General features: G+C 35.2%; 1 protein-coding gene across 1 annotated transcript in view; it reads right to left on the bottom strand.

The window, feature by feature from the left end:
• LOC129796676 (nephrin-like) overlaps positions 1–27568 on the bottom strand; it is a 75858-nt gene that overhangs the window by 29805 nt on the left and 18485 nt on the right. Inside the window, exons 2-5 of the mRNA XM_055838799.1 lie at positions 22231–22363; positions 17266–17474; positions 10508–10621; positions 572–775 (exon numbers count right to left, since the gene is read on the bottom strand). Of these exons, the coding sequence (XP_055694774.1) occupies positions 572–775; positions 10508–10621; positions 17266–17474; positions 22231–22363 (660 nt within the window). The remainder of the gene's footprint in view (positions 1–571; positions 776–10507; positions 10622–17265; positions 17475–22230; positions 22364–27568) is intronic.

Here is a 27568-nt window from a genome sequence, read left to right as displayed (position 1 = left end):
AAAATGTCTCAATTCCATGGAAAATATTTCCTTTTTTTTCAAACTGAACGATCCAATACTTCTTTTGAAAAATTCAATCAAAATAATTTGAGAAAAAATGTTAAAATGGTTCAAATTCCGTTTAAATTCAAATCATACATAAATACCTAAATATTGGTTGAAGCATTATTAGGAAATGCATTGAATGAAAATAGAAATTCTACTGAAATTCAAATACACATTTCCATCCGAGGATCATTAATGTTTGCAAGTATGGTTGTGTGTTTAAATATTTGTTCTCTCTCTCAATTCAATTAAATTCCTATCGCTCAATACGTAGTGTTGGTTGTGCATCATTCACAATTTGAACCATGTTACAAATTTCGTTAAATTCGCTAAAATATTCCACCAAACATTATTTATTCCACGATAGCGGGTCGTGCGTGATATGCTGTGTGGACCACCACCTCCCCCAAAGGGGTGCAATGGCACACAAATCCATAATTCCCGTGTCAGTCAGACCGGGATGGATGAGTCCGCATGATAAATGGGGGGCAGTATGGAGAAAGAAATTGTATGTATGATGACTTACAGTTCAAATCGAGTGTTACTGATGAGCTTATGGGGGTTGTGACGTTGTTGTTGGATGCCTGACATGTTAACACCATGTGAAGGTGACTCCTCTGCAATTTCTCCAGCTGAAGGATGCTCTTGACACGCTTCTCCGACAGCACCATCGAATGACTTTTCAGCAAAGTACTCTCGTGCCACCACGTTACATTTGGCAATGGTCGTCCTGACGGGAAAAAATCAAAGGATCTTCCGTTATTATTTAAATTTGAGAAACAAATTTGAAAAAAAAATCAAAGAGCTGTCAAAAAGTTGACAGAATGACAGCTGTCAGTGTCAATTTTTGGCATGAGTAAAGGATTGTCATCATTCAAAGTAAAATAAGTAGGCAATTGTTAAAATATTTACATATTAAAGCTTTAACTGACATAGAAAAGCTCATTTGATACGTGTCTAAAAATTGATAGCTGTCAGTGTCAATCTTATTACAAATAGAATTAAGAATACTTCACTTTAATTTTCGGGCTCAAATCAAAAATTCAAAAAAAGAAAAATGTCAAAAAAATTTGACATAAAATCTCCTTTTGACATATGACAGTGTCAAAATGAGTTGACAGCTGTCAGTGTCAAAAAATACGTTTTACATAGCAAATAAATATTAAACGGGGTATGACTGTACTCTACGGTCACACCAACTAATTAATTGAACTGCAAAATTAACATTGGAATTTTTATTTTATTTTTGCTTATCTTCTCATGCTGCACTAACCCACAATTTTTTTTTAATTTGCTAAAACGCCTCAACTTTTGTCCCTCATCATCACCCAAAAAGCATTCCAAATGAATACACATCACCGTGAAATTGTGTCTCCAACACCATATAGCCCAATTTGGCCATTTTATGCTCACCGCCCGATGCACCCGATTAAATCACGTGAATTATTATGTGAATTTTGCGAAAATTCAGTTGTGCAGCCGGAGTGTCGACAATATGGTGGAGGATACATCCTGTTGTGACCCAACACAACCCCTTATTTTCAATACATTATATTCAATATCTTGCGCCTAAATTATCTCTAAAGTCACCCTAGCGACATTCTTCCTCCCTCGATCTTCTCACTTGTAAAAGACTATACCTTGATACAACATTAGGGGTAAAATTCCACAGCGGATGAACCCCAACAGTTATGACCAAATATGGTCATATTTGAAAGATGAGAATTCACAAAAAGGTAAACTCCCACGATCACCAAGAGCGAGGTGACAGAGTTTTTCTTGCCTAATTGCTCAAGATGCGCGGGAAGGTAACAGCATGCATGCGTGATGATGCTACAGGAAGAGAAAGCGCGATCCAATGTTTGGCGATCGCGCCGCGATAGCGGGGGTAGATGCGTTGAGGATAACCAATGGGCAGCTGCCACCTCGCGTCTCTCGCAAGGGTAAAATCCCTTTTTCTGGGAATTTCGTCATCCCGAGAATAGAGACGCTCCCTTTTCCTGGAATTTTATCAGGTAGAGTGTTGAGACGGGAGATAGGTGAGGGGGTGATCAAGTTAATAAAAAGGGCTGACGCCCTCAATCGAGGAGTCATTCAGTTCGAGTCAGTCAATCATTCAGTTGGAGTCAGTCAGATTAGCGATTCAGTTCAGTGAGTTCAGTTCGATCAGTCAGAGCGTGGCCTCGGGCCACTGGCCAGTCGATCAGTTAATTCGGGAAGTCCGTATCGGACATTTTCATTTGTGTTCAGGTAGTCCAAGTTGGGACTTGTAAAATTCATGTAATCAGCTATCAAATAAATAACGTTGGAAGTGTAAAATAAAACCCAAGTGTTTAGTGACTCGACCCTAGGCCCGCTTCCAGCGTCCATCATCCAGCGCACAGGACCAGTTGTGGGAACTCATCATCATCATCCCCAAAAACCCACAACATAATTTTGGCGTCTCCAGCCAGGAGGAAAATCTGAGAGAATATTTCATCATAAAATTCAAAAAGGATCACAGCAAAAAAAAAAAATCCAACATAAATCGAAATCCAACTCCTAATTTAAAACAAGTGAAAATCAAATCCAACATAAATCGAAATCTAACTTCTAATTTAAAACAAAGTGAAAATCATAAATCTAAATACGATAAATTTAAAACTTTTGCGAATTTCTTAATAAAATCCAATAAAATAAAACAAATAAAATTCAGTGGTGTAAAAAAAAAAAAAAAAACAGTGAGAAAGTAAAATGTTCTACGAAGCGGCTACACGAATGATTATTGAATGGATAAGGAACATATTCTTCATACAGAAGTCGTTAACTCCAATCAAAAAATTGATAATAATGTTGAATCGAACGACAGAATGGAATGCAGCGTCCGATGTTGCTACTGAAAGAATTGTTTCAATAGACCCAATCGATCGTTACATATGATAACGCAAACGCAATAATGCAATAATCTAAGAAAATCGAGAACTACACGACAAATTACCAAAAAAAAAAAATCGGAAAAAAAAAACCGTCATCGATTGAATTGTGACAATTGCGAGAAAATCATCTGGAAAATCAATCATAACGCATCTGGCTATAAGAAGCAGCTTCAATCTTAATGCAGTACACATCACGAAGCACCATGAGCACCATTAAATTACCTCCAACGAGGAACACCACGGATCATCATTCGCCATCGCCCACACTAGGAAGCAATGAGCAACACGGATCATCACATCAATTTTCCGAGAGTGAATGGAACAGCAAAATGGAAAACTTAAGAAGAATTACACACGACTTCCCCAGCTTAAGCAGTGAGTCCCTCGAAATTTTTCTGTTAAAATCTGATAATTTATATGAAATTTTTGAAATAGAAAACGATCAATCACTCGATCGTATGTTTATCAGTTTCTTATTAATTAAAATTACACCCTCCTTTTTTTAAAATTAATAAAGAACAAAGATAACTTAAGAATTAATTACAAATTAATGAGAGAAGAATTCTTATTAACAAAAAAAAATTTAGACATTAAAATTGATGAAGCAAGAGAAAACTTAGCTTCACTTAGAAATAAAGCAGGAGAGACTCTCTCTGATTTTGGAAAAAGAGTTAAAGAAAATTTGGAGATCGTTATAAATGCGTATGCCGCAGAATTTGGTAGTAATCAATCCGTACCCGCACATGTACAGAAATCGCTTACAACCTTGGCCATCGAAACTTTTTGTAAGGCCATTCGTGATGCAGAGACACGTATTCTTATTCTAGCAGAAAAACATGAAAGTCTTGCTAATGTTATTGTAGATGCAGAAAATCGACTTCGCAGCCTGCGGCAAGAAAATAAAAGTTACAAGGACTTTTCAGGCAATCGCATTCCAATACCTCGCGATAACTTTCATATGAGTAACCGCGCTTTACAAAATCAAAATTATAGACATAACAATCGTTTGTTTAATTCCCATAATTATAAAGAAAATCGGTATCCAGATAAGAATTACTTTCAAAATGCGCAATCAAATCGACATTCAAATGAACAATACAGATGTAACTGGAATAATTCATATCCCACAGATAAGCAATATGCACCAAAATTTAACCGTCGTTATCAATCAAATTATGATTTTGATTATAATAATTCGCAATCTCAATATAGTTTTCATCCTAATAAAACTCGGCGAGCCACCCAAAGTAAAAGTGTCCGTTTTCAGAATCAAAACTTTAATATTACGCCAGGAATCAAAATGTTACAACATCCGAGAGAAATTCACGTAACCTGCCTCGAGAAGAGGAGGGAGATTTTCAAAATAATTATTCTATAGAACACAATCATACGATCCCTTTTGACTTTGAAATATCGCATTAAATGAAATCAATGATCCTTTAAAAAGAGATCGATTACGTCAACACACCGCGAAGTGCCCCAGTCAAAAGAAATTAATCGAAAAACGACGCCAGAGATGCGTCCCGCGAATATAAAAAAAAAATGAAGAAAATGAAATTAATCGAAAAATGACGCCAATGATGCGTCCCGCGAATAAAAAAAAAAAATGAAGAAAATGAAATTAATCGAAAAATGACGCCAATGATGCGTCCCGCGAATATAAAAAAATGAAGAAAATGAAAATATATAAGAAATGAAGAAAATGAAATTAATCGAAAATGACGCCAATGATGCGTCCCGCGAATAAAAAAAAAAAATGAAGAAAATGAAAATATATAAGAAATGAAGAAAATGAAATTAATCGAAAAATGACGCCAATGATGCGCCCCGCGAATATAAAAAAAAAAAAAATGAAGAAAATGAAAATATATAAGAAATGAAGAAAATGAAATTAATCGAAAAATGACGCCAATGATGCGTCCCGCGAATAAAAAAAAATGAAGAAAATGAAAATATATAAGAAATGAAGAAAATGAAATTAATCGAAAAATGACGCCGATGATGCGCCCCGCGAATATAAAAAAAAAAATGAAGAAAATGAAATTAATCGAAAAATGACGCCAATGATGCGTCCCGCGAATAAAAAAAAAAATGAAGAAAATGAAAATATATAAGAAATGAAGAAAATGAAATTAATCGAAAAATGACGCCAATGATGCGTCCCGCGAATAAAAAAAAAATGAAGAAAATGAAAATATATAAGAAATGAAGAAAATGAAATTAATCGAAAAATGACGCCGATGATGCGCCCCGCGAATATAAAAAAAAAAAAAAAATGAAGAAAATGAAATTAATCGAAAAATGACGCCAATGATGCGTCCCGCGAATAAAAAAAAATGAAGAAAATGAAAATATATAAGAAATGAAGAAAATGAAATTAATCGAAAAATGACGCCAATGATGCGTCCCGCGAATAAAAAAAAAATGAAGAAAATGGAATTAATCGAAAAATGACGCCAATGATGCGTCCCGCGAATATAAAAAAAAAAATGAAGAAAATGAAAATATATATAAGAAATGAAGAAAATGAAGAAAGCGAAGAACACAAGGAAAATTAGAGAAATATGAAAATTTATAAAATAATATGACTGTGGGATATTACGCGAATAATGCGATAAAGTAAAATAAAATTAGAAAGGATCAATGATGGCGCCTGTGTTGTGCCTCACGAAAATTGGGATTAATGAAGACTATCATGAAAATAATGGAATTATTCGGAAAACTATGAAAACGAGATACACGCGAAAAACGGAATCATAATGAAGAATATAATGAAAATAATGAAACGAATCGAAATAAAATGAAAATGGAATATTACGCGAGAAACGGAATTAATGAAGAATATAATGAAAATAATGAAATGAATCGAAATAAAAAGAAAACGGAATATTACGAGAGAAACGGAATTAATGAAGAATATAATGAAAATAATGAAATGAATCGAAATAAAAAGAAAATGGAATATTACGCGCGAAACGGAATTAACGAAGAATATAATAAAAAAAAAAATGGGAACTTATTGGAATAAAATGAAAATGAGATAGACGCGAAAAATCGGAATAGATTAAAAAAAAAAATAATGAAAATAATGAAATTAATCGGTATAATACGAATATGAGATACTACGCAAAAAATGGAAATAATGAAGAATATAATAAAAATCAACGAAATACTACGTTCACGATATGTCCCGCGAATAATGAAGATATTGAAATAAATCGAATTAAGACGCCCTCATTGCGTTCCACGGGTTATATAAGAAATCACGAAAATTATGCGAATACTAAAGGCAAATGCTCTATGCATTTGAAAAGATTCCTTATAGTAGATGACGAAAGAAATTGGGAAAGCTTGAAAAGAAATAATACACATTTTACGATCTCCAAGTTTAAAAGCGAATACTAAAGGCAAATGTTCTATGCATTTGAAGATTCCTTATAGTAGATGACGAAAGAAATTGGGAAAGCTTGAAAAGAAATAATACACATTTAACGATCTCCAAGTAAAAAAAAAAAAAATAAAAAAAAAGAAATTATAAAAAAAAAAATAATAAATGAATAAAAATATATAAGACAAGAACCATGTATGAGTAACAAAGAAAAAAAAAAAAGGAAATTTAACTTAGAAGGAGAGTAAGTCAATCATTTTATATCCATAAATATTAAATTAAACTATATTGAACAAAGAAACAATAAAGAGTTAAGAATAATAAAAATTAAGAGCAAAAAAAAAAAAGGAAATAAAAAGTATGAAACCTACGAAATAAAGAAATCAAGTTCACGAAATAAAAGAAATACATACAAAAAAAAAAAAAGAAAAGATTAATGGAAATAAGATAATAACAGCTAAGAAGTAAAATAAATTTAAAAAAAAAATCAATTACATTCAAATATGAATAATCTACAAATAATAATAATAATAATAATTTTAATTGCTTTTCAAAAAAAAAATATTTTTCTCTTCCATAAATTTAGATAAACCATACAAAAAAAAGGAATAAGTAAATAAGTAAATTGAAGAAAAGCAAAACACTTAAAAAAAAATGAACTAAAGATTAATCAAAAAAGAAAAAAACATAAGATTTTACAATCATTAAAGTAAAAAAAAAATATAGCTTGTAAACAAAATATGATCACCTCCGTCTCACCAATCGTAATAGAAAAATTTTCAGTTTATTCAAAACCTTAAGTTTCTGAGCTTTTATCTTTGCAATATAAAAGCTCTAGTTCACGGGGGAAAGGGATGTGTGAATAACACACTCACCTATTTAACTACCTACCCCATAAAATTGTCCCGCCCCGTCTCTTTCTATCGTACCAATTTCACTAAACCCTATTTATTTATTATTTAATTTGAAATCATGCAAATTTTTTTTTTCTCTTTTCCCCTTTAATATATTTTCAATACCTATAGAAAAGCGTTCAGTTCCTTCGGAACTTCAAGCTTTTCTGAGCTTTTAGCTCTACGAGCATAAAAGCTCTTGTTCACAGGGGAAAGGAGTGTTGTGACCCAACACAACCCCTTATTTTCAATACATTATATTCAATATCTTGCGCCTAAATTATCTCTAAAGTCACCCTAGCGACATTCTTCCTCCCTCGATCTTCTCACTTGTAAAAGACTATACCTTGATACAACATTAGGGGTAAAATTCCACAGCGGATGAACCCCAACAGTTATGACCAAATATGGTCATATTTGAAAGATGAGAATTCACAAAAAGGTAAACTCCCACGATCACCAAGAGCGAGGTGACAGAGTTTTTCTTGCCTAATTGCTCAAGATGCGCGGGAAGGTAACAGCATGCATGCGTGATGATGCTACAGGAAGAGAAAGCGCGATCCAATGTTTGGCGATCGCGCCGCGATAGCGGGGGTAGATGCGTTGAGGATAACCAATGGGCAGCTGCCACCTCGCGTCTCTCGCAAGGGTAAAATCCCTTTTTCTGGGAATTTCGTCATCCCGAGAATAGAGACGCTCCCTTTTCCTGGAATTTTATCAGGTAGAGTGTTGAGACGGGAGATAGGTGAGGGGGTGATCAAGTTAATAAAAAGGGCTGACGCCCTCAATCGAGGAGTCATTCAGTTCGAGTCAGTCAATCATTCAGTTGGAGTCAGTCAGATTAGCGATTCAGTTCAGTGAGTTCAGTTCGATCAGTCAGAGCGTGGCCTCGGGCCACTGGCCAGTCGATCAGTTAATTCGGGAAGTCCGTATCGGACATTTTCATTTGTGTTCAGGTAGTCCAAGTTGGGACTTGTAAAATTCATGTAATCAGCTATCAAATAAATAACGTTGGAAGTGTAAAATAAAACCCAAGTGTTTAGTGACTCGACCCTAGGCCCGCTTCCAGCGTCCATCATCCAGCGCACAGGACCAGTTGTGGGAACTCATCATCATCATCCCCAAAAACCCACAACAATCCGCTGTATACACGGGATGGGCAATTCAATGGCACTTAAACTCCTCACTCTCTCTCTTTCTCTCTCTCGCTTAGCAATAACTACATACAGAATTAATCAGCAATTTTGTTGTGTAGTTACGGATGCGTAAAAATATGGGATTATTCGATGGACAATAGAGCTTTTCGCATTAAATTTGATTGCTCTGAAATGATATTTTGTATTGTAGGTATGCGCAATATGTATGTAGATTGACAACACCAGCAGAACTACTGAAAATTTATCAACGCGTTTACGCAGAAATGCGTGCAGAGTTGTATGAATAGATACATAGTGTGGATGCAAAGTGCGATTTTTGGCATAAATATTTGCAATTGAAACGTTTATTGTGACCTATTTTGAGAGAAGGAGACGAATAAATTTAAATATTTGAATAGATTTTAAATATTACTTAATTTAAGTTTTTGATTTGGTTAATAAAACTTTTAGTAAACCCCCTACATTTCTAACGATTGATTTTGTTCTTCCCTCATTTTCTAACGTTATAATGTACTTCTAAAAAGAACTCAAAATAAAATAAATTAAATAAAAGAAAATAATTCTAATCTCAAGTTCAGTTTAAATAAAAAGTTTTATCAAAAAAGAAAGAAAAAATAAATGAAATAAAAAAGGAATTAAACCATTAAATCCATTCACGTAACCGCACCCACTTAACGTCTTAAATTGGCAATCTCGAGGCATTTAATGTTGTATATGAGTCTGTGTGGTAACATGGCGGCAATTCACTTGGCATTTTGCACTGTTTGTGTATTCAAATTGTGAATTGAGCTGTCTTTGTGGTCCAATAATTCACAAGAAAATTATCCTTTAAAGCGAAGTTTAAAAGGAGGGACTATTTATTTTCTCAAGCACTCCCAGAGGCGCATTTTGGTACATCGTTGCAATTTTACGACCAAACATTGAATTATTTATTCATTGTTGTGGGATGAAGCGGCAGACGCGTTTCCTCAATAAATATTCTTCCCTTCCCTCTCCCTCCTTCTTGTTTCCTTTAGCAGCTTAAGGGACTTGCGAATGTAAGGCAAAGGAATAAGGAATAAGAAGCAACCGAGAGTACACAAAGGGCAATTGTGATGCCTTTAGGAGTTTTTTTTTATTCTCATTTTTTATTATTCCTTAAAGGAAATTAGTGTTTTCCTTTGGAAATTTAACAAAGTTTAATGAGGTTGGAAAATTTTTCTTAAGAACGTTTTGTGGATGAAGACGAACTGGTGAGAATGGTTTAAGTATTCTTAGAAATTATTGATAAATACCTAATATATTGGACATTAAAAGAAAGAATTAGTAGATAAGGTTGAATTGGATTAGAGTCTCATTGTATTTCTAATTCAAATTTCTAACGACTATTATTCTAATTCAGAATTTTAATAGTTTTTCTTGAAGAACTTTCTATTTATTTCTAACGAATTCTTACTCTTTGTTCTTCTAACATTTATATTCTGAATTTCTAAATTTTTTTCTTCATACCTATAATATTTTTTGTTCTATTAAGATCTCTATAAAATTGTCTTATAAACAAGAAAACAAAAAAAAGTTATGGTATACCTATCATATAATTTATTCAAAAGCCTTCTACCCAACACTCATTGAGCTCTTTCTTTTTTTCTTTTCTTCTTGCTTTACCACCTTTTTCATCATTCCTATAGAGGGGGTGAAGGGGCTTTGCGAATGAATGTCGTCCACAAAGTGTTGTCGTCACGTGGGAATATTTGCAATTCATAGCTTTTATACCAACGATGGTGCAGATATTTCAAGAAGGAATATTTTTCACGAGGAATTAAATTTGTGTATGTGTGTGTGCATTGAAAGGGCTTTAGAGAGCGCATGGAAATTTTATTTGTCTCTAATTCTCATTGCGCTAATTTTCACACCAACTTTTCCTTCCTTTGCATGAATTATTCAACAAAAACGAGTAGTTTTCTCTCACTTTTTCCACAATTTTATTCCCTCGCATTAAAAGCTCCTCCAACATCATTCTACTGCTTTTTTCCAAGGGGAAACTTTTGATATTACATACTGGGAACTATGTTTAAGCACATATAGAGATATTGTGGTGTGTAGTAAAAGAGAGAATTTGCAATCACTTACCACCAATTGAGACGCATGTAATGTTAACGGAAGCACCTTCATTGTATGGTCCCAGGATATAGTGGGGAATATGAACGCCCTTTTCGTCCAGCATCAGCAATTTTTCCGGTGGAACTGTAATTACATTGGAAGAGAAAGAGAAAGAACGTTAGTGTGGAGTATTAATAATCCAAACACTTCTTATGCTATATATGTACAAAAAAAAAGGAGTGAGAGCAGTGCTGAATTTGATGACGCCACACGCGCTGTCGACACTACTTTTCCGTCTGGGAGGGTTCATTCGCTTCACATGATCATAAAAGGCCTTCATGCTGTGAAGGTTTCTTTACCAACATCCCACCTATGTATTATATATTAATATAGACCAGATATATTATATATAGACCAGATTCCCCAATTTTGCACCATAAACGATGTTAGTTATGCCATTTTGCAGATTTCTTATGGGAAATAACAAACTATAAAATTCACCCACATTTCGCAATTTTTAACTGATCAAAAAATTTTTACGGGTGGTTTTAAACTCTTCTTTTTTTCTTAAAAATTAACAGGTAAGAGCCAAAGGATTATTAACAAATTAATTTTAAAAAAATTGCTGCAATAATATTTTTTTTATATTAGTTTTAAGTTCTCTTAAATCAGTTTTTAGTTTATATTTGGATTAGGATCTAAAAACGTTAATTTTAATTTTTATTTTTTTAGATCTTAAGTCTGATTTAAGAAAACTTAAGTCTGGCCTAAATAAATATTTATTAATGCAGATTATTTCTTTTAAAATTAATTTGCTGATTATATTAATTATCCTTAATTATCCTGAATTGTCTCTTGTCCTTAAGATTTAAAACTAGCAATTTTTTTGACTAAACTTAAGGCTAGAGCTTATTGTCTCTTGTCTTTAAGATTTTTTAACTATGCAATTTTATTTACTGAACTTTTAAACGTTAGGCTTAAGTTCCCTGAAGTCAGGTTAGGATGAATAAGGGTTCAAATGCAAAAAATACTTTTAACAAATACTTAGCCTATTCTAATCCCTAATATGTAGGTACTTTGAAAAAACTTAAGCCTGGGTCTAGAAAAAAAAAACTAGGTCGGATTTGGCAGTAAATACTCGTAAAGACAATAAATTACTCACTTTAAAAATATTTTATTCCCGCTGCTTAAGGGATTTTCTCACAAATAATTGATTAAAAAATTGTCTCAAAAATCAATCATTAAATTGACTCAATATTTGAGCTCAATTATTGATCAAACATTGGGGAATTCTTCTTTACTATCAAATGATTTCTTAAGCAAAACATTTCTCTTATAAACCTTTTTTTCTCGCACCATCCAATATAATAATAAAATACCTCAAATTTTATGGCTGACGACAACACGCACTCAATACTTTCTCAAATGGACACAAAACGGGACGATTATTGCCAACATTTGCTGCTTTGTGCCTCCTTTATGGAACACACCAATAAATCGGACTATTAACCAAATTGATCATCAAGAATGCAGAGAGGGATGTATTTTATGGGGGAATCAATAAACTCATCTTAGCACATATTCAAGAGATGGTAATCCTCCATCCACCCCCCTCACACGAGAAAAAAAAACTGAGGGGCTCACCCAGAGGCGACACATATTCAGTGCCAGATGAGCAACCAATGTCGCTCTCTTTGCCTTTTATTATCTTCCTCTCGCTTCTTTTTCATTCCATATAAAGCTGACGATGGCACAATGTAGGTCAAACACCTCCGTAGCCAATGTCGAAACCTTTTGCTCTGTAAGTTGAATGAATTTCAATGAAATCCCACTTTTTCTCTCAATTTCTTTCGTTTTTTTTCCCCTTTCTCCTTTTCTGCACCCCCTGTTTACGTAAACCCGTACCATTGTTCAACCCCCTGCCATTCACCCTCTCAATAAACCAATCTTTAAACTTTTCCCTGTATTTGGGGATTTACACAGTATATGGAGCGCGGGAAGTTTTCATTCATTTCGTATATACCAAAATATGCTCTCATGCCGCGAAGAAAAGTCCCCAACATTTGGAAAATATTTCTTTTCCGTGGTACTTTCACGCAAGCATTATGTTCATTGAAAAGTTTTATGTTGGTAAAAGGAAATGAGCGTATTGGGGGGTGGTTATGATTATTTTCATGACAAACCGCGTAAAATTCTTCTCGCAGAAGTTCAATTTTTTTCACGCTTCAATGCTTTTCTGTATGTAGATTGTATTTTAAGGAAAACTTTTAATGCCAAAAGTGGGTCATTTTGTGGGAAAAAATGAGGTTTTCTTTGTAGGAAATTCATGCTAATTGGATATTCAAGTGATAAACGTTTATCCCTATATTGGATCAATTGGGAAAATCTGGCAAAGATTTACCCAAAAAATAAGGAATGAGTGAAGTTTTCTATACAAGAACGGGTAAACTCCTTCAATAGGTATTCAATAAAATATAAGAATTTTAACACTTAATTCTGAATTTTTAAATAAACTTAAAGTAATATTTTTTTAATATTTCTTCTGACGTTCCTATTCTGTTCTATATAGAAATGTTCTTATCTTATTTTCTTTTCATATTTTCAAAGATTTTTTTTTCTCAAATTTTTGACATTTTCTTTTGAATTTTCTTCAACACATCTCCGTCAGGAGTGTAGATTTTATCCTCCACAAGTACCATCTCTCCCAAATATAACCAAAAGCAAATACTTGAGCAAGTAGGTACTACTTAATTAAATGCTACTTATATACATACATATAATATTTACACGGAAATAAATTTGAGAAGCAGCACATATATATTTCTTTGTCCTACATTATACGAATTACCCCAGAGACGGGATTTTAATTCACAAAGATGGTCGGCATCTTTAATGAATGAGATTCCACATGGCTCTATTTCATGTCTAAATGTGCTCCCTGCTGAAAATAAGGGATGATTCTTCTCGAGGGTGGGTGGTTGTGTGTGTGGCAAAAGGATTACATTTTCTCTTTACGCCAAAAAGCACAGAATCTCCTTGAAAATTACAATCTTCTCCCACCCCTACACTGCCATCATTGTGAAACCTTAAAGATTACACCACCACCGCTGAACAGAAGAGGGCTGGGAGTTGGGAGCTGTGAGTAGGAGGAGGGGGGGAAGGGGGGGAAATAATGGGGAATCTACGATCGCGAGGGGTTGTGGGGATGGACTGGAAGTGAATAATTGAGCTAATCACATATTTACGCTACTCCACTGTGTGTCTTTATTCTTTGTGTGTTGTGTGTGAGAGACGCCAATCCACGGTCATAAATCTTGGCAGGAACCACCACCTGGCGCATTCTCCAGGACGCTTTGGAAGCTTCTCTATACTCACAATTTTCTCAACAGGATAAACAAGCAGAGTGTTGCGGGGGCGGAGGAGCTTTTCTCTCTCACACAACAAGCTATTTTCTCATTGTACTTAATTTGTTCCAAGCCCACCCACCCACACAACCCCCCCACCCAAAGGCTGATTTTCAGCTGTGATGTGAGAATTTTCTCAAGAATAAAATGTCGGAGAGTGAGGATGAGGCGCATTTATTCCCGGGGAAATCATCGTCAACTCTTTAGCGCGCACAAGGAGGGGCCATTCGTGAAAATGATTTTCCGGCAAAAGAGCAACATCCTATAAAGAATTCTTTACGACTCTTACGAGACTTTTGTTGTTGATGGGAAGATTTCTCAAAGTTTATGTACTTCTGTCTCGAATAGCGCGCTCTATGTAGCAATATAATGTGGTGAGGGGAGGTTAATAACACGGTGAGAGTATTGTTTGGATTTTTAAGCAGCTCAGTGTCATAGAGAAGTTTTGGATAAGTTGAAAGAAATTTTTTTTTAAAGATAGAATATTGAGAGAAAAAGAATTTAAAGGAAGAAAAAAAGAAAGAATCACAGTGAAAATGGTAAAAAAAATGATTTTCCGGGTTTTTCGTCTGTTAAATGGGGGTTCTTACGTTTTCCAAAGCTTTCGGCTCCGTTAGGAGCCTTCTTCAGTGGCTACAGCAGAGAAGGAATTTATTTACAAACATTTTCTGTTCATGTTTTTATTTTATGTTTTTGTAGAAAATGATTGTAAATAAATTCCTTTTCTCTGTAGCCACTGAAGTAGGCTCCGAACGGAGCCGAAAGCTTTGGAAAACGTGAGTTATTCTGGGTGAGAAACCCCCATTTAACCGATAAAAAACCCGAAAAATCATTATTATCGCTACACGTCGGAAAATCACTTCATTTTTAAAACAGTAAAATCTGTTTAGGATTTCATGAGAGTTTCAACTTAAAATTGATTAACCCTTACGCGTTCTTTAGGTCATACTTATACACTTTGAAACATTTAATTTTTCCCAAATTTTCATGAATTTAATGATTTTTCTAAATTACAAATGCATCAAATTCACGCAATAGAGGCCAAAGAAGATGTTTTATTTGAGAAAAATCTTCTAAAAGCTTTCACAGAATAAATATGAATCTGATTGGTATTTATTCAGCAAAAATTGATCAATTCTTTGTAAAAAAAAAATGATCGAAATAAGATCAAATCAAATTGAGTTCAATATTGAATCAATGTAGGTTCGCATAGGGTCAATAGTAGAGCAATAAATTGATCTGAGATTGATGAATTCAAAGTCAATAGAATCAATTTATTTGGATCTGATTAACTCAATCACGATTGAGAATTTTTTTGGTAAAATAATTGATTTTGGGACTATTTTGACAAGAAATTTAGCAAAATTATGTGAAGTTTGATTGCCAAATTATTGTTCAAATAAGTGGTTCCATATTGATTTATGTTTGGGGCAAATAATTCAGGTAATATTAAGTCAATCCCAATCAAATTTCGATCATTAATTGATCAAATATTCCCCCAAACAAAATTTTACATTTATTCAACTCAATTAATGCCCAATTAATACTCAAATAACTCTAAAATATTGAACAAAAATGAAGTAGAAAACACTACGAGGGAAAAGTGTATAAATTGGTATTTTTGTAGCATATGTAAAGCAATTCTGAACAAAAAATTGCTCAATTTCCACTTTATTTCTACTCAATCGCGAGTTTATGCTTCTGTGGAGATTAATTTGATCAAATAATCCTCAATTATCGATTGAAAATTCAGAATGCAACACTTTCTTGTACTCTATACCCTCGAAATACTTCCTCATACATTGAAACCCGCGTATAGCAAATAAATCAAATCAATTAGAAATGTGAAAAATGTGATGTCAGGAGGAATTCTAAGAGCAATTCTCCTAAATAAAAATAAATAAATCTTTCTTCTTTTCACCGAAGAGAAAATTCCATTCAATTGCTCTTGTTTTTGCCGAAGTACTTCCGGTGGGTGGGTGGTGGTATGGGGGTGAGCAGCCAAAAGAAAAGGCATGTGAATATTGAAAGGGAACCCAGTCAGTTGTTTCACTTGGATTTTTTAAACTCACAGCGTGGAAAGTATATAAAAGTCTGATAAACTTTTTTTTTCTTCGGGAGGAGCAATTTTCCTTCCCCATGCCCCCCCCCCCTCCTGCCACCCATCAGTTGTGAAATTGTTGATTCCTTCCTCTGTGAGTGGTACGTGGTACGTATAACTCACATTTCATTTCCCATTTGGGGAATTTACAAGAAATGGAGAAGTAACAAAATAAAGGAGGGAAAAAAACAGACCAACTCGCGCGCTGACGGTGGTTCTCATAGGGCTCAGGTCAAAGTTTAACATGTCGGGGAAGGCGAGGATGGGGGAGGATCGAGATAAAACGTAGTGACTAAATAAAATCGTGAGTTTTGCTCAAGTTACTTTCCGATTTCCGTTTTCTCTCCCTCAAATTTACCTCCAATTTGACCTTTTTGCAAATTTTCTTCTCTCTTGCGTTTTCTTCATTGGTATTTCCTTCTCCTTCTCTCCCCATTTCCCAGACTACCCCCACAAGTTCACATGAAGTTCTTTTAGCAAAGAAAGAAAACCTTTCTGGGGATATTTTTATAAGACTTTTGCCAGATAAAGGGAAATATTTGCATATTGCAGCAATTGCCTCTGCATGGAAGAAAAAAAGGATTTTGTCTTCTTTTTTTTTTAATCCACCCACCCCCCCCCCTCCTCCCACTATAGAGTCGGAGAGAAAAGGAGCACAATGTGTGAACAAAGCTCAACTCTCATGATTATCTTAATTAACAATCTTATTTATCGGTGTCTGTGGAGCAAAACAAGAGAACTTGGATGGCCCTGTAATGGTTCTTGGATGTGACACAAACCAAGAAGGGATACAAACTGCGTCACATCCTTTAACTGCACACACACACCCTCAATCTTACCGCCCATTTGCGTCATGTGCTCACTGGAACGTTCAAATTAATTACAAGCGTTGTGGGGCTTTTGTATGAGGGTGGTTTGGGGAGAACTTTGTTCCCATTTTCTTCTTTTACATCCTCGGGAAAATGATCATCGTTGGGGGTTTTCTTGTCATGGAGGGCATGGGAAAATAAACCGGAAGATTTGCAGTTGACTGTGAAAAGGACATTTTATTGTATTGATAACGTTTTTATTATGGGTGGGGTGTGTTAAAGTTAAGGAATTTCAGGATTCTCTTTCGAGATAATGAAAAACTATTTTCAGGTTTAAATTTCAGAATAAAAACTCTCACAAATCTTTATGAAATTTTCAATCAATTCCTTTTAACACCTGGCCGACTAAGGGTTAACATTTATCAACAGAAAAAAGGCAAAAACATTTTTTTTAAGTTTTCTGTAGATACTTACTAATAACTCGTAATTGGACACGAGCATTCCTTGTGGGGCTTTTATGGAAGTCCACACGGCATCGATACATCCCTGAGTCGGAACTCTTTGCCGAGTCAATGGTAAGGGATGCAGGTTGTGCAGCAGCCTGGAAGAAAGCACGTCCACCGAAGCTTTTTTCATCCACCCAATGGGCACCCTTTTCGAACTTTGATTTTCGCACATCAAAGCTGCAATGAGAGAGAAAAACGAATTCATGCATGAATTTTCACTTGCATGGAATTTATGTGAACATTTTAATGGAAAAATTGAGATTTTTTTTGAATATCTTGAAGATTTCTTTTACATCTTATATAGGAGGAGTTTTTCTGGAATTTCTTCAAGAAGATTTTCTTTAATTTTTGAGCAAAGATTTTCTTTAAGTTCTTGAAGAAAATATTCTTATTTATTCCTGAGAGAAAATTCTTTTCAATTTGTGGGAGAAAAATATTTTTAATTTTTGGAAGAAAATTCTGTTTAATCTTAGATGAAAATTATCTGAAACCGTGATAGGAAATTCTTTCTATTTAATGAAGAAAATTCTAATCAATTTCTTTAATAAAAATCTGTCAATTCACTAAAGAAAATTCTATTAAATTTCTTAAAGAAAATTTTGTTAATTCATTGAAGAAAGTTCTATTCAAGTTCTTAAAGAAAATTTTGTTTAATATCTGAAAAAATTCTAATAATTTATTGTAGAAAAGTTTGTCAAATTCTGAAAGAAAGTTCTATTCAATTTATTATAGTTAATTCTATTTAATTTCTTAAAGAAAATTCTCCTTAATTTACTGAAGAAAATTCTGTTAATTTGCTAAAGAAATTCTCCCTTATTTTGTGACTTTCTTGGACTACATTTTTGGAAGTATTTGGGATGAAAGTTTAGCTATTTTATTGTAGGTACATATCATCATTCATTTAGTAATAAAACTGAAAGTAAGAGATAAAGCCCGCATTCTCTCGATAGATGATTACAATTGTACGATAAGGGTGAACCTACCCCCTCTATTAGAATGCTGTACTCTCTCCCTCTCTCCCTTTCCTCTCTCTTTCTCCCTTTCTTTGTAAATGGCAAAAAGTTATCAGCTCCTCTCCTTGACGTACTACTTTTTCGCCTTGACTGATGTTTTCTTATTTTATTTCTTAGGAGGGTAATGTATATAGCAAAGAAGAAATGACCCTCATTGGCTTGCCCAGCCCATAGTCTTGAAATAAAAACGCGATGTATATTGAACGGGATGCTAACAGAGAAGGAAATGCGGGACAAAAGAAAAGCCCCACCAACCACCCCCGCATACATTGCTGTCAAAAGCTCCCAGATGAGTATATAGCATAAAAAGCTCTAATCCCGGATGTCATTTCCCTTTGGTATGGGCTAAAAAAGGAAGAGAGAGAATGAAATTATGGGAAACTTCAATCTGTTTTATTTCATTTGTATATTATACGTACAATAGCAAATTCACCCCCCATTGGGGACCACCCACGTGAAATGGGACAGTTATGGGTGAAAATGTGCACCCATAAAAGTTATATAGGTACCCACACCCTCATATAGATAGTGAGAGAGAGAGAAAGAGAGAAAGAAAAATTCTCATTAAAATACCCCCAAACAAGGATAATATTAAGGCGGTATTTTGTACGATATTCCTGCAAAAAAAACCATAAAAGGCAAATAGAATTGTTTGCCTCTTTACAATTCTTTCATTTTGCCTCTCCTTCTTCTCCGTGTTACACGTTTGCTTTTTGCAGAATATGGGCGGTGTGGTGGGGATCCAAAGAGAGGACCCAAATTGAATGTCAAAATGCATTTAGAGGTACACAAACTCATGTTGAATGATATTTTTTGCGTTTTTAATTAAATTAAAAGCTCTTGAGGTGCTTTTTGAAGCTTTTTTTTTGGTTTAGCAATTCCATGAGTCCCTTGAATTATATTTAAATGGCTACTGAGACAGTTATGTAGTTTATAGTGTTTCATTCATAATTTTCACGTAATGTAAAGCAGCGTAATTATGCTATAAATTCATAAATATTACAAAAGTAAGTTACCTATTAAATAAAGTAAATATAGAAAATTCTTTTACAAAAATAACAGAGCATTAACATTAATATGTTTTTGAATTCCAATTATCATAAATTATCTAATTGTAGATACATATAGAAGTATGTTCAAACATCAAAATGCTGCATGATGAACTCCTAAATGTTAGTTTTACTTAGAAACATATCCATCCATCCAGCTTAGTGGCATCCCTTTGGTACTCTTCAAAGCTTTCTCATTCTCCTGAGAAGCATCTGATAAAGCTTCATTCAATTTAAATGATAAGACGTATGCGGAGGTGAAAGAGAATAGTTTAGCAGCAGTAGAGTACAGTTGGGGAGAGAAGTGAAATTGGCAAATTTCACATCGTGACGACTCACAATCTTGGGGCGCAAATTGATCTATAAAATAGCAAAGATTCCATCACGTGCCCAAGTTCCAGGATATGGTCTCGAGAGGAGCTTTTATTTTTTTTTTGGCACGCAGTAAATTTCACTCACACACCCACCCACTCAATTCACCTGGTGTGGCACCTTTTTTTTGCCTTCTTGCCTGTCTCTCCCAATGTCCGGCTGACCGTAAGGTGACACCGGAAGGGCCACCGAAGGGATGTTTTGGGAGAGTGTGGGTGTGAGTAGATGGGAACTACACCCAAGAGAAATTTTTTTTAGCACGTGAATACCTGACTGAGGTAAACACCTTATTAAAGTTTCACGCGCGCGGAACCCTGTGAAGGGACACTGGCACGCAAGAGTGGAACAGGAAGGGTAGGAAGGAGTACTTCATAAGCTCAATTACGAGTATATAGCCAACAACAATTCGCCTCGATTTTGTTGATACAGCATCAGAAAGAAAAGGAGATGCGCGCGAATATGGTGGTAAATGGCAGGATGAGAGAATAAAAAGAGAAGAGAAATTCTTTGCTGGTGCTTCTTCATCTCGGTGATTGCTGGTAAATGATAAAGAGCGGTGGGAGGGTAGGAGAAAAAGGATAAACAAGAGGATTGCGGAGAAGGAAAAAAATATCCATCTTGCTGACATACAAAAATTTATGTTTTTATCATCCTCCCCCGAGCTCCTATTTATGTACCTTCTTTTGCCATCACAGTGGATTAGTTACTGCGACAGCCTCAACCCTTTCCCCCGCGGGAAACTCCTTCATTGCTTCTGTGCGCTATATGCCTCCACAAAGCGATGATACTTTTCTCACCAAACAACCCTCATCTAGGTGGATTACATTTTATCCCAAAAAGAATTCTCCATTCGTCTCACAGTCTCATGGCGGAATTTAACGTATAATACACACAGAGCGGATAATGGGTCACCGTATAAAGCTACTTGCTTGTGGAGATGGATAAAAATCCATAGATGGAGCTAGTTCTTAGAAGAATTAAGCGCTTTCGTTTTAAAGAATGTTTTCCAAATAAAATGTAAAATAGAACAAGAACGAAATAGAAGAGTTAATAAAGATAAATATTGTTACGTGAGGCACCAAAGTCCCAACGGTTCCTGTTGGATGTGAGAAGTGGGGATCGGCGATAAAAGAGCGCACCATGCCAAACGGTGCCTCTTTTGTGCCAAGTGAGAGTGCCGAGTACACAGTTTCCGTGCCGTGTGTGCCACTGTGGGGGCTGTGAAGCGCCCCCGTGCTTTGTACCCATGGAAGAGGACCCTATTCCTTCCTCCGACGCCCCCAATGCGTTTGTCCGCCATGGAGATGCCTCAAACTCCCGGCGTCTACGAGGCACTGCTACGACGTCCCAACCGACGCTCATCGTACGCCTTCTGGACGTCCCATTCTGCCACCGAGTGATGGAAGCGCCCCCGTGCGACCTGGCACTCCCCACGGAGATGCGTCGCCTGGCCACCAGATCTCCTGGCCCGACTTTGGAGCATTTCTACCGGCCACTGACAACGCCCGGACGCGCCCGCGTGGTCTTCGAGGGTTACGTCCCCTCGACGCCCCCATAGACGCCACGCCGAAGGAAAGGGAGCCCTCCTACCTCATGTGGAGGCCTCAGTGAAGCCCTGCCAGTCACGCACGCACGTAAGTCGCCTCTCAGTAATTTACGCCCTTCCGGCATTTGGCGAGTGAGACGGCGCGATTAGGAGAATATTTGAATAATTGACCGTTGGACAGTACCCGCAATAAAGGTTGACGCACTTGGAATAAATGTGTTGTGGCTTTTACCCTAAATGTCCTGATTCGTCCTGACGGTGCCCCAATCTCGTAACAATATGTATTAAAAAGTCTCCGAATTTTATTTTTATATTAAACTTTGAATTTTTTCCTAATGAACTAATTGAGCGTATTATTCACCAGGAATTTTTAAATTAATTTACTTTTAAATAAATGCTTTCCCCATACACGCTCTTGAATAGTTTTCCAACTACGTCGCTGGTAAAGCTAAATTATGCTCATAAAAATCTTATTTGGCGACATTTCTTCACGGCAACGTTGTGCAATGAAACTCAAGTGGTCTCTGTGAGTAATTATAATTCGCGTTTTAGTCTTTTACCTGGTGCTGGTACTACCAAATACATTCTGAAGTAACTTTTGAGAGTATGTACATAGCAAAAGAGTTGCTTGGGCACTACTTAAGAAGAAAAAAGTGACCAAGAGCTCTTGAAAAAAGCTCCCGTCTTGTGCTTTCTTCCTCTTTTTTGTCTTCTTCTTGGAGTCCTTACCAACAGTGACGTCGTGTACAACCTTGTGGGACTTTAATTGTGACGCAGAAGGGAGGGGAGGTAAAAGATGAAAAAGGAGCTTTGATGTCTCCAAAAATATTCTTATCTTCAACATTGTGCTCCTTCCGAGAATCTTTTTGGGTGCGAAGCGAGAAGATAAAAGCAGATGGTATAAACATATTTTTTTTGCTCGTCTTTCTATAAGTTGTCTACGTAGGTCTTACCTGTAGATTGGTGTCGTGTAGCCATCCTTGTACCAAATCACCAAAATGACTTTGTCATCGGGAATGGGAGGTGTCACGTTGCATGGTAACCGCCCAATGGAACCTTGCACAGCTTCTGAGAGAACGAGGGGCACTAGAAGAAGGAAAAATGTTTTTTATCTTTATCAAGGAAAATTCGTTGAAATATTTCTAAGCTCACGCAGCGCAAGGTAAAAAAAAATGTGAAAAGATGTTTTTTCTTTCTTTTGTAAATAAAGACATAAAAAAGATCTTCAACGCAATGGTCCTCTAATGACCATCCGCTAATTTTTCCACAACACACAGCAAAGAGAGATAAATTGCGAGTCTTAAATGATTTTTAATGCCTCACAGTGGGTGGCGGATCTTACTCATTCAGCGTGGAACACCGTGAGCTCCTCCATCAATTCTATTTGTAGCATAAAGTGATGTATATTTATGTATATACATATATTGTTAAAATTTAATGAGGAAGGAAATTTGATGGTATTAAAGTGAAAATGTTAATTAATTTACTCAACAATCTGCTCAACCGTTTAAAATCTGAATTCTTTAATTTATTATGATTAAAGAAATTATTTTTCCTGTAAATTCAAGGGTCAAGGAGAAGACATCATTTAATAATAATAATAATAATTTATTAAGTTCCTTATACAGACTGGTGTATCGGACAGACATCATTTAATGTTTTGTTAAAGAAGTTTATTGATAAAAAATTTAAAAATAAAGAATTATTGAACAAGTCGTTGAAAAAAGCCATAATAATAAAAAATTTTTAAGAGCTTTAAAAGTTTTCAGTGCATGACTTATTTTGGCAAACTTATAAGAACTTTATTTCTTTTAAATTCGAGACATTTTAGGGAAACTTAACCTATTTGTTTCCAAACTTAGGATTCTCTTAAAAATTTACCAATTTTATAATTTATCTAGAGAAAAGTGAAACGTAATTTTTAAGAACGTTAAGAACTAAGAATTATTATTTTTTTATTTTTGTTCTTCTAGAGATATTTGACTCTCGAATATCTCTAGAGAACATCCGTCTAACCAGATGTTCCGCAAAAAATCTTATCTTAGTTTGAACATAACTCCGAAAGTTTTTTAGAATACAAAATAAGATTAAGAAGAATTAGAAGAAAACAAAGTTTTTGCAAAGAAAACTAAGAATTAGCACTAATGGGTTAATAGAATTTTTTTTTAAGTTCAATTAAACATTTATTTACGGGCAATTAAACTCAGTTCTGTTTAAAAAAGAAGTATTTTGTGAATGAGCCACAGTTTGTGTTTAAACAGAGTTCAGTTGAGACATTCAATTAGAAGTCAAAGTGAATTAATTCCTTTTGAATATTTTGTCAAAGAAATTTAGGTGAGAAATCCTTAATATAAAAATTTTAAAATAAATATTAATTTAAATAATTCGAAAAAGGTGACAAATTAACCGGAAATGGAAGGTGTCTGTTCATCAAGTTGTGCAACACCGAGTACAGGAGCTGTAACACAGTACATGTCCCTCCTGTTTAACGTCCTTAATCTGTCGCAGTGTTCACTTTCATCGCCTGATAGATGGCCAGCGGATTACGGGGAAATCGCCTTAAGAAGAGGTCTGTTTAAGCAGCTAAAAACAGCACTAAGACAGTCCAAAAAACAATTTTCCTAACAAGAATTTTTTTCTAATTAGGATTTCAGAAATACGATTTCATCATTGTTGGAGCCGGTACAGCTGGATCAGTCCTAGCTGGTAGGCTCAGTGAGAACCCAAAATGGAAGATTCTTCTCTTAGAAGCTGGTGGTGATCCTCCAATTGAGTCAGACGTAAGGAAAATTCATTTATTCGTAGTTTCAGAAAATCTGTATAACCAATACCTTCCGTATTTGCGTTTAGATACCACCATTAGGATCAACACTGTATTATACGCAATACGATTGGCAGTATAAAATCCAACCGTCTGACAAGTATGGTATTTATTCAGACCATATGCCTAGAGGAAAAATGTTGGGGGGTAGTGGTTCTATGAATGATATGGAATACGTCAGAGGACACCCAGGTGATTATAATACATGGGAAACCCTGGGGAATCCAACATGGGGATGGGACGGTGTTCTTCCGTACTTTAAGAAATCGGAAGATAATAAAGACTTCGAAGGAGAGTACCATTCACAAGATGGACCAATCTCTGTTCAACTTTTCAAAAAGAACGAAACAATGGACTTTTTCGTAATTGACGCAGCAAAGGAGTTAGGATTCAAATACGTTCCGGATATTCATGGTGGAGGAGGAAATATTGGTTTTACCCAACTTCAAGGAACAATTGAAAAAGGAATGAGATCTAGTACAGCTACAGGCTTCCTCATACCTGCAAAGAATCGACCGAATTTGCACGTTGTCAAGTATGCTCACGTAACGAATCTAATTGTTAAAAGAGGAAGGGTAACAGGTGTTAGAATGAACCTTCGTGGTGAAAGATTTTTGACGGCTTTTGCCAAAAAAGAAGTAATTCTAAGTGCTGGATCTATTAATACTCCACAAATCTTAATGTTGTCAGGTATAGGCCCTGCTGGGCATCTTCAAGAATTGGGAATTCCCGTAGTTCGTGATTTATCAGTCGGAAAAAATCTTCAGGATCATATTGAAGTTGTTTTTCACATTAAACTAAATAGACCTGATGCAGTTTCAGCCACAGAAGTTGATACGCTCAAAGACTACGTCGCATACATGTTGGACAGATCAGGACCATTGACAACAATTGATAATATGCAAGCCATTGGATACGTTAATGTTAATGATTTGAATGCAACATATCCTAATTTTCAATTTTTCCACGTTGAATTTCAAAAGGGACAAGGTGAGTCCATAATTGCCATACGTGATTATCTGGGTTACAACGTTGATCTACTAAAAGACGGGATTATGGAAATAAGTGAAAAATCAAACGTTCTTCTTGTTACATTGGCTTTTCTCAATGAAAAATCAAGAGGAGAAATCAGGCTAAACAGTCTCGATCCATTTGATCATCCTGTGATTGATCTGAACTTTCTGTCGGAAAAGTCTGATGTGGATGCTTTACTAAAGGCTATTCGTTTGTATCAGAAGTTCCTCAACACGAAAACTTATAGGCAGCTGAATGCTGAACTAATTCACATGCCTATACCTGAGTGTGATGCCCTGACGTACGATAGTGACGAATACTGGAGTTGCTTTATTCGTTATATGGGTGCATCAGTGGATCATCAAGTTGGAACTGTTAAGATGGGTCCTGATTCTGACCCAGACGCCGTCGTTGACTACAGATTGAGAGTTAGAGGCTTACAAGGCTTGAGGGTGATAGATGCCAGTATTATGCCAACAGTTCCAAGTGGAAATACAAATACTCCAACAACAATGGTTGCAGAAAAAGGAGCTGACTTCATTAAGGAAGATTGGGATTGTCTACATCAAAGCATTTATTAATTTTCTTTTATTTTGTATATTTATATTCAAATAAATATTTTAAAGAAAAAAAGACATAAAATCCTTTTATTATTCCTCTAATAAGATTTTTTTTAATCATAAATTATACTTTTTTTTTTAAGATATAACGAAATTTATCTTTTAATTTCTTATTATTTTGTTGATCTTTGAAAATATAATGCGTGCTGTGAATTGCAGAAGTTTTCTGTTTATCAATTAACGAGGTAAATTGTCGCTCCGCTCCAATTTACCTCGCCCCGCTTCGCGGGGATTTGTTGCGCTTCGCGCTTTTAGAGAGAAAATAAATTGAGATGGTTTAAAGGCAGATTTGGGCCACTTATCGATCCCAAAAGAAAAAAATTGCAAAGAGAAGAAATCATTTTCATACAACACTTTAGGCGCCAAATTCAAAAATTTGCAAAAACTGCATGAAATCTCTATGGGGGCTACCTGAAGGGGGGCTTTGGGGGTAAAATGAATGCGGCCATCTGAAACCGCCTGTTATAAGGAGCCTCTGTACCAAATTTCATCGCGATCGGACAAACGGTGTGGATTTGTATAGAAAAGTCGGAACGACGATTACCAACAAACAGGCCTTTCTTTATTATATAGATAAGCTCCTTTTACTAAAGATTTTATAAAGGAATTTTTTCCTGGATCATTCCCAATTATATTTTGTTTTTTTTTTTCACAATAAAATGTTTTTAGTTTGATCTTTGTAAAATATAAAAACATTAAATAAATGATATTTTAAAATGAAATTTTGTTAGTTTCAGAATATTTGTATTGGTCCCATTAACAGTTTATTTTGTCCAAAACATTAAACACATTTTCAAGGTATTTTAAGTGTTTAAAATTAAATTAGAATAATTAAAAAAATAAGCATGTTAACCAGAGTATAACTTTGACATTTAAAAAAAAAAGACATTTTGTTATATCTTTACCATAATTAAATAATTTTAAAAATTATTTGATTCTCAAAATCCAAAAAATTGAATATTTAATTTCCCGAAATAATTTCCCTAATTTAAAATTTTTTTAATTTGAATTTTATTAAAGTCAATAACCTCTAAATAAAAAAAAGAAAGAAGTAAAATTGTGCAATCATTGATTAACTTCTTATCTATTTTCTTAACATTTTTGCAAAATTATCAACATTTGAAGGACAAAATTAATTAGAAATTATCAATGTCATTGATATCTGCCACTCAAAATATTTCTTCCTGTCAATTCTAAAGTTTATCGGCAAAGCAAACAAAAAATTCAGAGATAAATCACAATTTATTGAATGTAATTAATTACATAGAGAAAGCTACAAGATAGCGAAAACTCCTAAGAGCGATGACCCCGTTTGATAAAATACCCCCAGTCCTCTTTGATGAAATCAGCCCCCTTTTCTGCAACCATCGTAGTTGGAGTATTTGTATTGGCGGCTGGAACTGTTGGCATAATGCTGGCATCGATCACCCTCAAGCCTTGTAAGCCTCTAACTCTCAATCTGTAGTCAACGACGGCGTCTGGGTCAGAATCAGGACCCATCTTAACAGTTCCAACTTGATGGGAAACTGAAGAAGCAACGTAGCGAATGAAGCAGAGCCAGTATTCATCACTATCGTACGTCAGGGCATCACACTCAGGTATAGGCATGTGAATTGGTTCAGCATTGAGCTTCTTAAAAGCCTGCGTGTTAAAGAACTTTTGATGCAAACGAATGGCTTTCAATAGAGCATTAACATCAGACTTTTCCGAAAGGAAATTCGAATCGATCACAGGATGATCAAATGGATCTTGACTTCTCAGCCTGATTTCTCCTCTTGATTTCTCATTGACAAAAGCCAGAACTGTAAGGAGAATGTTTGATGTTGCAGCAGCCTT

This window comes from Lutzomyia longipalpis, chromosome 4 (genome assembly GCF_024334085.1).
Source record: "Lutzomyia longipalpis isolate SR_M1_2022 chromosome 4, ASM2433408v1".
Taxonomy (NCBI): Eukaryota; Metazoa; Arthropoda; class Insecta; order Diptera; family Psychodidae; genus Lutzomyia; species Lutzomyia longipalpis.
Note: the sequence above shows the minus strand (reverse complement) of the source record. Positions and strands in the feature narration are given on the sequence as shown.